Genomic DNA, 12,477 nt, shown 5'->3' with positions numbered 1-12,477 from the left:
AGGCTTCTCCATCCATGGGATTCTCCAGGCAAGAACACTGGAGTGGGTTGCCATTTCCTTCTCCAGTGCATGAAAGTGGAAAGTGAAAGTGAAGTCACTCAGTCGTGTTTGACTCTTAGCGACCCCATGGACTGCAGCCTACCAGGCTCCTCCATCCATGGGGTTTTCCAGGCAACAGTACTGGAGTGGGGTGCCATTGCCTTCTCCCATGGAGCTATGAGGTGCTGCTATTAGAGGAGCCATTAGAATTGAGTGAGACGGTGGTGTGAGAGTGTGTTGTGGGCACAGTGAGATGGGAGGCAAAGCAGAAGCAGGACATGGAGGTCCATCCATCTGGTGAGCTTCATCTGGAAGTGGCTGCAGACCTCCACACTCAGATGCTGTAAGTGGTGTCTTAGCTGACGTTACGGTTTATAGTAGTGACTGTTTTAAACTTCAGTGTCATGACAGAGTTAGAATGAAAAAATAAAAACGAGGTCAGGACTAGCTGGCAGTTGGCAGGAGGAAGAGGGGGTTAGAGTGGAAGATACAGTTTTATATGTTTAGTTTTAACTGAGGTAGAAACAGTCCTGGGAAGAGAGCCAGGAGAGGAGGTTTTTTACTTCTCTGACATAATTAAATAGATAGGAAACCACTCGGAAACATATTTGGAATGTTAGAAAAGGGGATCAAGGAAAAAGTTTAATTGTTGAAAAACATGCTCTTGAAAATTTTTTGACAGATCGCTTTAAATATCATATTGTTAAGCAGATCTTCTCTGGAGGAGACCAGACTTTTGTACTTTGCTCCAAATATGAGGTAAAACTTTCTTTTGACTGTTATCTTGGGGGTGGAATAATGGTGAACCAATATTTATTTTAATAAATAATAATTACATGAGAGAAGCATTATTCTTTGTTTCTACCAATTTTATATTATTAAAATAAGCTGACAAAACTGAAGTAATCTCCATTTTATTTCCTTGAAGTGCCAATAATTTTCTTGGTATTTAATCACAGAGTTCTACTTTATAACTGAAAATTATTTATTTATATCTAGATGTGTCCCAAAAGAGATTTAAGGAGGCCTCAGAGAATTCATACTAACTTTGGGATTATTTGACTTTCTATTGTTTCCTTCCCTAAGTAGCAACAAATGCTAGGTATTTGAGAACTCACTGTGCTTGTTTGATGTGATTGAGTATATACTAAATATAAGAGATGCCATTCAGATATCCTTTATTATTTATCGTCTGCTTATAAAACCACACGAAAATTTCCCTCAGGTTGTCTCCTGCATCCCTGTGGTGGGCGAATGACATTCTCTTAGGGTTGGAGGTGGAAGAGAACGTGGGCTAAGTGTCTGTGTTGTTGTTCAGTTGCTAAGTTATGTCCGACTCTGCGACCAAGTGGACCTCAGCACACCAGGCTCCCCTGTCCTTCAGTATCTCCCAAAGTTTGCTCAGACTCATGCCTGTTGAGTCGGTGATGCTATCTGTGACAGGGCTTTAATTCATTCCCCTCTTTCTGGATGAGAAAAATCATTCTGAAATGAGCACCACAGGTTTGTTTCCTGTCCTCTACACCCTGCTGCTCTTACGCTCCTCTCCTCTCCCCCTCCCTTCCCTTCAAGCCCTGACCCTTCTTTTATTCAGTCAGCGCTTGGGGAGGATTAGCCATATGTAGTGCATTGATCCGCATCCTCCCCTGGAGGAGCAGGGAAGGGCTGGTGGTGATGACAAAGGAATCAGAGTAGGTTGGGAAGAAAAATGAAGTTCTGTGGACACAAGGTGCCCTGTTAGTGCTGGAAACTCCCCATTACTCTGATACTGTGCCATCTCTCGACACATGATATCCTTGCCTTCTAGTCAGTATCATTCTCTGACTTTGATAGAAGAGGTTGTGGTGGAGTCTGAGGCTGCAGGTTGGATAGCTGATACTGACGTTAGATATTATCCAGGTCAGGATGCTGCAGAAGGTTCTGTTGAGTGCAGCCATCTGGACTGAGTTGGAGCTGTTGCTTCAGACCTATTTTAGGCCCAGCTTCAGTGCTTCACAGAGAAACCTTGAGAAAAGCTGAAACTATTCTTCGTTTCTTTAACATGCCAATGAAGCAAAATATGAAAAGCCCTGAATCTTTGTAGGATAGTTACTTTGTGTCCACAAGTAGTACAGTCTGAAGTATTCCTTTCTCTAAGAAAGTGGTTTGATTAACCAACTTTAATTTTCCTGTGAAATTCAGCATAAAACTTAGTTTCATTCCTTTTATAAATATGGTATCTGATATATGTAGTTGAATTTTAAATTGAACTGTAATTAACATTGTTGGAACCGGAAAACAAAACATTGATGAGAAGGAAGTGAAAGTAGCATATTGTTGTAGAAACAGGGCAGGTTAAAGTTTAAACAACTGAAAGAGTGGTATGCATTAAATATGTAAGATAAAGAAAAAAGCAACTGAAAATAGAATATGACTTAGAAACGTATTGCTCTTTCTTATAAACACTGAAACCTGTACACTTTTATTTAAGCTATTAAGCCTAGGTATTTGTTTAGGTACAGAGATTGGTCAAAAAATGTGTTTACTCTGTTACCATGACATGAAGAATCTCTTAATGACCCAAGAAAAAGCATCTGTGTAGTGACATACTCCATTTTTATAAGACACTCTTAAGATTAACTTCAGTTCAGTTCAGTCCTCAGTCGTGTCCGACACTTTGCGACCCCATGGACTGTGGCATACCAGGCTTCCCTGTCCATCACCAACTCCCAGAGCCTACTCGAACTCATGTCCATTGAGTCAGTGATGCCATCCAACCATCTCATCCTCTGTTGTCCCCTTCTCCTCCCGCCTTCAATCTTTCCCAGCATAGGAGTCTTTTCCAATGAGTTGTTTCTTTGCATCAGGTGGCCAAAGTATTGGAGTTTCAGCTTCAGCATCAGTCCTTCCAATGAATATTCAGGACTGATTTCCTTTAGGATTGACTGTTTTGATCTCCTTGCAGTCCAAGGAACTCTCAAGAGTCTTCTCCAACACCACTGTTGAAAAGCATCAATTCTTCGGCGTTCAGCTTTCTTCACAGTCCAACTCTCACATCCATACATGACTATTGGAAAAACCATAGCTCTGACTAGACGGACCTTAGTTGGCAAAGTAATGTCTCTGCTTTTTAATAAGCTATCTAGGTTGGTCATAGCTTTTCTTCCAAGGAGCAAGCGTCTTTTAATTGCATGGCTGCAGTCACCATCTGCAGTGATTTTGGAGCCCCCCAAAATAAAGTCTGTCACTGTTTCCCCATCTATTTGCTATGAAGATGGGACCAGATGCCATGATCTTAGTTTTCTGAATGTTGAGTTTTAAGCCAACTTTTTCTCTTCTCTTTCACTTTCATCAAGAGGCTCTTGAGTTCTTCTTTGCTTTCTGCCATAAGGGTGGTGTCATCTGCATATCTGAGGTCATTGATATTTCTCCCAGCAATCTTGATTCCAGCTTGTGCTTCATCCAGCCCGGCATTTCACATAATGTACTCTGCATATAAGTTAAATAAGCAGGGTGACAGTATGCAGCCTTGATGTGCTTCTTTCCCGATTTGGAACCAGTCTGTTGTTCCATGTCCAGGTCTAACTGTTGCCTCCTGACCTGCATACAGATTTCTCAGGAGGCAGGTCAGGTGGTCTGGTATTCCCATCTCGTTTAAGAATTTTCCACAGTTTGTTGTGATCCACACAAAGGCTTTGGTGTAGTCAATAAAGCAAAAGTAGATGTTTTTCTAGAACTCTTGCTTTTGCAATGATCCAGTGGATGTTGGCAATTTGGTCTCTGGTTCCTCTGTCTTTTCTAAAACCAGCTTGAGCATCTGGAAGTTCACGGTTCATGTATTGTTGAAACCTGGCTTAGAGAATTTTGAACATTGCTTTGCTAGCATGTGAGATGAGTGGAATTGTGCAGTAGTTTGAACATTCTTTGGCATTGCTTTTCTTTGGGATTGGAATGAAAACTGACCTTTTCCAGTCCTATGGCCACTGCTGAGTTTTCCAAATTTGCTGGCATATTGAGTGCAGCACTTTCACAGCATCATCTTTTAGGATTTGAAATAGCTCAACTGGAACTCCATCACCTCTACTAGCTTTGTTTGTACTGATGCTTTCTAAGGCCCACTTGACTTCGCATTCAGGGATATCTGGCTCTAGGTGAGTGATCACATCATCGTGGTTATATGGGTCATGAAGATCTTTTTTGTGTATCTTTGTTGTGATCTCTTCTGTGTATTCTTTCCACCTCTTTTTAATCTTTTCTGCTTCTGATAAGTCCGTACCATATCTGTCCTTTATTGTGCTCATCTTTGCATGAAATGTTGTCTAGGTAGTTCTAGTTTTCTTAAAGAGATCTCTAGTCTTTCCCATTCTATTGTTTTCCTCTATTTCTTTGCATTGATCACTGAGGAAGGCTGCTTTATCTCTGCTTGCTATTCTTTGGAACTCTACGTTCACATGGGTATATTTTTCCTTTTCTCCTTTGCCTTTTGCATCTCTTCTCTTCACAGCTATTTGTAAGGCCTCCTCAGACAACCATTTTGCCTTTTTACACTTCTTTTTCTTGGGGATGGTCTTGATCCCTGCCTCCTGTACAATGTCATGAACCTCAGTCAATAGTTCTTCAGGCACTCTGTCTATCAGATTTAATCTCTTGAATCTATTTGTCACTTCCACTGTATAATCATAAGGGATTTGATTTAGGTCATACCTGAATGGTCTCGTGGTTTTCCCTACTTTCTTCAATTTAAGTCTGAATTTGGCAATAGGAGTTCATAATCCGAGCCACAGTCAGCTCCCAGTCTTGTTTTTCTGACTGTATAGAGCTTCTCCATCTTTGCCTGCAAAAAATATAATCAATCTGATTTCAGTATTGACCATCTGGTGACGTCCATGTGTAGCATCTTCTCTTGTGTTGTTGGAAGAGGGTGTTTGCTATGACCAGTGCATTCTCTTGGGAAAACTCTGTTAGCCTTTGCCCTGCTTCATTTTTTACTCCAAGGCCAAATTTGCCTGTTACTCCAGGTAATTCTTGACTTCCTACTTTTGCATTCCACTCCCCTATAATGAAGAGAACATCGTTTTGGATGTTAGTTCTGGAAGGTTGGTCTTGTAGGTCTGGTAGGTCTTCATGGAACTGCTCAGCTTCAGTTTCTTCAGCATTACTGATTGGGGCATAGACTTGGATTACTGTGATATTGAATGGTTTGCCTTGGAAATGAACAGATTATTCTGTCGATTTTGAGATTGCACCGAAGTACTGCATTTTGAACTCTTTTGTTAATTATTGTGTTAATTATTGGGGTCGCAAAGAGTCAGACATGACTGAGCAACTAAATTGAGTGCTGTTTTATATTACACACCTAGTATTTATTTATCTTATAAATTGAAGTATGTGCTTTTTGACTGCCTATTGCCAATCCCCGATCCCCTCACCCCCTGCCTCTGGTAATAACAAATCGATCTCTTTTTTCTATGAGCTTTTTTGTTTTATTCTTAAGTATATTAATTTACAACACTATTTTAATTCCTGGTACACAACATAGTGATTTATATTTCTATAATTTTGAAATGATCACCACAACGAATCTAGCTACCATCTGTCACCACGCAAATATACTACATAATTAATGACTAAGACCTAGGAATCTTAAAAAGACACCAGTATCTCCAGAGATTCTGATTTAACTTGTTTAGAGTGTAACTTGGCGTTCAGGATTTTTGAAAGCTCTGGTGATCCAAAGTGCAGCCAGAGTTGGATACACTGACCTACACCAATTTTTTCTTTTGAGGCTGTATGTAATTCTAAGGCATGGAAAATCGGTGCTTTTTCTTGGGTCTTTATGTTTGATTTTGAGATTGTAGTTTATCCAAGGCATCTGTGGTTTGTTGGACTTGGGGTGAAGAATGAGAAAATAGTAACATGTTTATATTTTAAGTATGTGTTTGTGTCTGTGTTCAGCTGCTCCTTCGAGTGGGGGAAGCAATTAAAATTTACATAATGACTGGTTTTAAGACCATGGTGGAGAGATAGTCTTGTTTGTGTGTTCTCAAGTGTCTGTTTTGTCTTACAGTTTTTCTCTATGCAGTTCAAGATGGCTTTTGTTCTCTTAACAGATTTCTGTGGTCATTTTTGTTACAACACTTATCAAAAACCAGATGATCATAAACTTGGGCAAACGTCTCTAGTCTGTTACATGCCTTCTTCCTTTCCCCTTATAATGCTGTCTTAACTCATCACTCAGAAAATAACCAAGAAAATTTACTTTGATAGTTGTGTTTTTATGATCATCTGGTTAATGTTTTAATATTGCTTTTTTCCCTCTCTTCTAGTGACAAGTACGGGAGACATAAAGCACTTTAAATTTTTCTCTAGTTCTAGATCATGATTAGATTTGGGGAAAATAAGTTGAAAAACAGCAATTTTAGGAAAAGTGCTTATTATGTAGCACTGTGCAGCATTTGGGGATTTAAAGGCCATTATTGATATGTCTTTTATCTTTATTGTGAATTTATAGCTGTGTACTTTGAGCAAGACATTAAGAGGCATTACATTTTCACAGATTATTTACAATATAGATGGTATAGACTTTTTATAATGCATATTGTTGGAGTTTGGTGAACAGTTAAGCAAATGATTAGTAATTTAAAAACCCTGATGTTATGGTGATTCAAAGCAGAGGGAGAAAGAAATCTGAAGCGGTCCTCTTGGTGTGGTTTCCCTGGGGAGGGTACTGAAGGGCCATCCTGGCTCCACAGCGCCCCATGAGGTCGGCTGAGGCACTGAGCTGCAGTTCAGCTTCCCCTTCTTCCCGATCCTGCCTCCTTCATCCTCAGGAAATATTCTAGAACTCCTCCCAACCCCAAACTTCAAACATAAATCTCAGGTTCAGAGTCTGTTTCCCGGGTGTAAATCCTTATGGAGGCAGGGGGGCTGAGGCCTGGCACCACGTCCCCAGCTGCCACTGACAGGAAGGGAGTGAGGCCAGCGCCCAGGGCAGTTCCTGGAGGTCAGTGCAGCTCGGGCAGTCCAGAGCTTACACTGAGGCAGCTGGTGGGGTGAGTGGTCCGTTCTGAAGGGAGAGAGGACCTGGGTGGCGCACCCCCGCTCCTGTACATAAGTGAAACACAAAGTGGGAGATATATGGGGAAAGGGAGATGAGAAAAAGTCCCTGCTGTTCCGTAATTTTTTTTTTTGCTGTCATATTTAATCCCTCAGAATTCTTCTCCTGCTGTTGACTTCAGGATGATGAACCAAGCACATTACACCAGTTTAATAAATGATGAAACCATAGCAGTTTGGAGACAAAAGCTCTCAGAACACAACAATGCAAATACAATCAAGTATGTGGTTGCTTGTTTTCAGTTCTTTTCAAAGTGTATTGGAATTTCCAACTTAGTGATTTTCCCCTACTTCCATCTTGAGGTTGTGAATATAAATGGCGTTTTGCATTTGAGGGGTCATTTTTTGGGCACACATCTGGTGCCCTTAGCCTGAAATAATGTAGTAAGTTGTTCTCCCCATTTTCTTACAAGGTGTATTCCTCAACGTGCTTTGTTTGGACCTTAAAAATCCTAACTGATGAAGCCCTGAGTTGGCCTTTCTGCCAAGAAAGCTTAGTGTTATTGTTGTTTAATTCCAAGAGTTTTCTTCATATGCTTGTTCCGAAGCATTCCAATCTAAGCTTATTTTATTTAATCAGAATAATTTAGCATTTTCATACTCAAAATGATTACATGAGATAGAGAAAAAAGTACAGTTAAAGGATTGAGTCCTTTCAGCAAGTGTATTTCATTCTTAAAAAGGTTTTTTTAAATTTTATATATATATTTTTAATTTTTATATTTTTACACATTGTATTGGCTTTCCTCAGTTTTTCCATTTTTCGACAGAAGCTGATTCTTGGGTATGAATGAATCTGATTGTGTACTAGGTGATAGTTGTTCCCAGATACGTATATAAAGCATTTTACTTTATGAAATAGATTGTAGGGGGGGCAAATTGCCTGAGCCCTTGGACACACCAGCTTTTTGAGTGGGGGATCATTGGGAATGCCCGAGAGCACCTCTGTGACAGTCCTCAGAAGCCCTCTAAGCTTGGTGACTCTGCCAGGGAGTTCAGTCTGGAAGGGGCAGAGAACAGGCTGGGAGGACTAGACTCACTGGGAAGATAGGGGTGTAGGGGCACTGAGACTCCCTTGGCTGGGACTTTACTAGTTCTGTTTTCTTATTTACAAGCAATAGGATATAAGGAATGATCTCCAAAGATCCTTCCTGACCTGGCTCCTGTGATTAACAGAAGTTAACTGTGATCCCCTCCTCGACTGTATATTTGTTTTGTTCCTTCCCTTTTCCTTATACTAAATAAAAGGGTTCAAGCTTCCTGACATGTAGTATCACTGTGGGTCCTCAGAAACTAGCAGTTTCCCCCCAGAAAATCTGAGTAATAGGAATAAAAACTTAACTTCACTCATTTGTAGTTTCTTTCTAAGATGGGCAATAAAACAGAAGGAAGTATTTGTTCAGTTATTAGTTTGCAGAGATACTTTCTGTGTTGGTAAATAACAGCTCAGCTTATCTTTTTTGGTTTTATTTTGGGTTCGTGTTTGGAGGTGAGGGGGGAAGTGTCTTAGACGGTTGGTGGGAGGAAAGTCCAAGGTCATTATTAGGCCTGAGAGTTTTCTTTTGGCAACTTTAATACTCTTTATTTTAACATGATTTACGGATAATGTAAGTTCTTGTCCGTTTTGAGACAGGACACTGTTTTCCAAGGCTTCACCTGGGTAAGAAGGAGCAGCTATTATGGAAACTCTGGAATAGAGGAGTAATATATTGCTGATGCTTAAATGACCATTTATTTATACTTATTAAAGACTTCTTTCCCGTTTTTCTTTCTGAGCAGTGGTGTTGTTCAGATATTATCTTCTGCGGCCTGTTGGAATGGAAGTTTTCTTGAGAAAAAGTAAGTGACTTAGTCTTAAAATACCCACATGTGATGCAGGTGCTTACTCAGCAAAGGCTGAGAAAGGCTTGTGTTCTCTTTGCTGGTGGTTGGCCTTAACTCAGTGGGTAAGCTTACGATTGGCACAGCAACAGAAGTGCCTGATGGTGGTGAGAGGACACCAGGAAGGGTAGTGCTGATTCATGCCTAGCTGGCAGAGAAGCAGATCACCAAGAGAGAGGCAGTATCTCAGAAAGGGTTGGTGTAATCAAAAGTAAGATTTTTCAGGCTATTCCAAGATGTTAATAATATTTGTTCTTAAATTCTTTTTTTTAAAAAAAAATATATTTTATTGAAGTGTAGTTGACTTTGCAATGTTTCAGGTACACAGCAAGGTGATTCAGTTATACAGATACACATATATTATTTTTGAAATTATTTTCCATCATAGGTTACTAAAAAATATTGACTATATTTCCCTCTGATATACAGTAGACCTTTCTTGCTTGTTGCATATCTATTTTTTAATTAGAAATCTAACATTCTGTTCATACTAAGTCAGACAAGTCAAATCAGAATGTCAAAATTCTTTTAGTTAGGCAAGAATTCATACGTTTTCTAAAATATATATTATACATGTTTATATGTATATGTATACAAAAGCTCTTCTACTATACTTAATAAGGGCTTGAGAAAGAACAGAAAAAAAAGAGATGGAGAAGTTGGAGAACATAAACTAAATGAAACGGGACCATTGAATATGTAATAGAAAAAGTGAAACAAACTAGATAAAAGTAAAAAGATCATCATATAGTCCAGTTGTTTATAAACATGACTGCTCATTAGAAACATCTGGAGCTCTGGAGAAAAAAGCGATACCTGAGCATTTGTAGTTTTCCAAAAGTTTCAAGCTAATTCTGATATGCCCCTGGATTTTTTAAAGTGATTACAGGTTTTTCTATTAGATCCTAGTTTTGTTGATATAGAATTTTATTATTTTTCTATTGACCAGTCATGATACAATGGTATTAAGTGAGTGATAGTTACATAGTCACAATAGCAAAAGATGTTAATCAGTTTTCACAATTAGTAGCCAAACAAAGAGAAGGAAATGGCAACCCACTCCAGTGTTCTTGCCTGGAGAATCCCAGGGACGGGGGAGCCTGGTGGGCTGCCGTCTGTGGGGTCGCACAGAGTCAGACACGACTGAAGTGACTTAGCAGCAGCAGCAGCAGCATAGGTGCCATACTGATTCTGTCACTGTCTTATGTTACTTCACTGTTGTATGTGATGAATAAAAGAAATGTTTTGGCTTCTCACTACAATCTCAGTAGCTTCTGGTGTGAACAACTCAATCCAGAAATGATTCTCACTATATTGTAATTTCTGTTTAGGGTAGTATTCTTCAGTCTCAAAACAAAAATAAAAGATAATTACAATTGCAAGCCATAATGGGAGCATGATTAACTTAACAATATAAATAACTACAATTTGAGGGGAGTATCAAGCAGAATGATGTGGTAGGTGAAAGTGCATACATGCACTTGTTTTCATCCACCCAGCTAGTGTATGTCTTTTAGTTGGTGCTTTTAATCTATTTACATTTAAGGTAATTATTGATATGTATGATCCTATTACCATTTTCTTAATTATTTTGGATTAATTTTCTGTAGGTCTTTTCCTTCTCTTGTGTTTGCTGCCTAGAGAAATTCCTTTGGCATTTGTTGTAAAGCTCGTTTGCTGATGCTGAATTCTCTTAACTTTTGCTTGTCTGAAAGCTTTTGATTTCTCTATCAAATCTGAAGGAGAGTCTTGTGGGGTAGAGTATTCTTGGTTGAGGTTCTTCCCTTTTATCACTTTAAATGTATCATGCCATTCCCTTCTGGCTTGTAGAGTTTCACATCAGCAGATAGCCTGATGGGAGTTCCCTTGTGTGTTATTTGTCATTTTTCCCTTGTTGCTTTTAATATTTTATCTCTGGTCTTTAATTTTTGTCAGTTTGATTACTGTGTGTCTGGGTGTGCTCCTCCTTGGGTTTATCCTGCCTGGGACTCTCTGTGCTTCTTGGACTTGGTTGACTATTTCCTTTCCCATGTTTGGGAAGTTTTTAGCTATTATCTCTTCAAATATTTTCTCAGGTCCTTTCTCTACTCCTTCTGGGACCCCTATAATGCGAATGTTGGTGTGTTTAATGTTGTTCCAAATATCTCTTAGGCTGTCTTCATTTCTTTTCTTTCATTTTTCTATGTTCTGTTCTGTGGCAATGATTTCTACCATTCTGTCCTCCAGGTCATTTATTATTCTGCCTCATTACTCTGCAATTGATTCCTTCTAGTGTATTATTCATCTCTTTTTCTTTGTTCTTTAGTTCTTGTAGGTCTTTGGTAAACATTTCTTGCATCTTCTCAATCTTTGCCTCCATTCTTTTCCCAAGATCCTGAATCATATTCACTATCATTATTCTGAACTCTTTTTCTGGAAGATTGCCTGTCTCCACTTCATTTAGTTGTTTTTCTGAGATTTTACTTTGTCCCTTCATCTGGGATATAACTTTCTGCTCTTTCATGGTGATTAACATTCTGTAACATGGTTTTTGTTTTAGCTGCTGTGAGACAGTGCTGCTTCTTGCTTCTTCTGTCTGCCCTCTGATGGATGAGGCTAAGAGGCTTATGTAAGCTTCTTGATGGTAGGGACTTGTGATGGGAAAAACTGCATCTTGCTCTGGTGAGCAGGACCTTGCTCAGTAAAGCTTTAATCCAATTATCTGCTGATGGGTGGGGTTGCACTCCTATCCTTGTAGTTTTTTGACCTGAGGCAACTTATCCCGGGGTCTAAAAGCTGTATGGTAGGGTTAATAGTGGACTCCATGAGGGTTTACACCAAGGGGGACCTTCCAGTGCCCTTGTCCCTGTGGTGAGCCCCTGCTGACCCACACCTCCACCGGAGGCCCTCCAGCACTAGCAGGCAGTTTCAGTTCAGTCTTCGGTGGGGTCACTGCTCCTCTCCTCCCAGTCTTGGAAGGCATGCATTTTGTTTGTGCCCTCCAAGACCAGAATCTGTTTCCCCCAGTCCTCTGGAAGGCCTATAATCAAATCCTAGTGGCCCTGAAGGCCATATTCCATGGGGATTCCTAGTCCCTTAGTTGGATCTCCAGGCTGGGAAGCCTCACATGGGGTTCAGAACCTTCACAATAGTGTGAGACTTTCTTTTTTATTGTTGTTCTCCAGTCTGTGAGTCACCACCTGGCAGGTATGAGATTTGATTTTATTATGATTGCATCCCCACCTAACATCTTGCTGTGGTGGCTTTTTTGTCTTTGGACATGGGGTATCTTTTTTTTGGTGGGTTCCGGCATCCTCCTGTTGATGGTTGTTCAACAGCTAGTTAAAATTTTGGTGATCTCACAGGAGGAGATGAGCGCATGTCCTTTTTACTCTGCCATCTTGAACTGGAAGTGGACAATTCTGTTCTTAAATTCGTATTTCTTTAAATAATCTCTCTGTTTCTTTGACTCCTTTCCCATGG

General features: G+C 39.8%; 1 protein-coding gene across 5 annotated transcripts in view; it reads left to right on the top strand.

Moving 5' to 3' along the window:
• HERC3 (HECT and RLD domain containing E3 ubiquitin protein ligase 3) overlaps positions 1–12,477 on the top strand; it is a 198,234-nt gene that overhangs the window by 116,234 nt on the left and 69,523 nt on the right. For all 5 annotated transcript variants that reach the window (XM_070372155.1, XM_070372158.1, XM_070372153.1 and 2 more), the window contains exons 10-12: positions 722–798; positions 7,231–7,355; positions 8,914–8,973. In XM_070372155.1, the coding sequence (XP_070228256.1) occupies positions 722–798; positions 7,231–7,355; positions 8,914–8,973 (262 nt within the window). The remainder of the gene's footprint in view (positions 1–721; positions 799–7,230; positions 7,356–8,913; positions 8,974–12,477) is intronic.

The sequence above is a fragment of the Bos mutus genome, chromosome 6, assembly GCF_027580195.1.
Source record: "Bos mutus isolate GX-2022 chromosome 6, NWIPB_WYAK_1.1, whole genome shotgun sequence".
NCBI classification, from domain to species: Eukaryota; Metazoa; Chordata; class Mammalia; order Artiodactyla; family Bovidae; genus Bos; species Bos mutus.
This window is presented reverse-complemented; position numbering and strand designations above follow the sequence as displayed.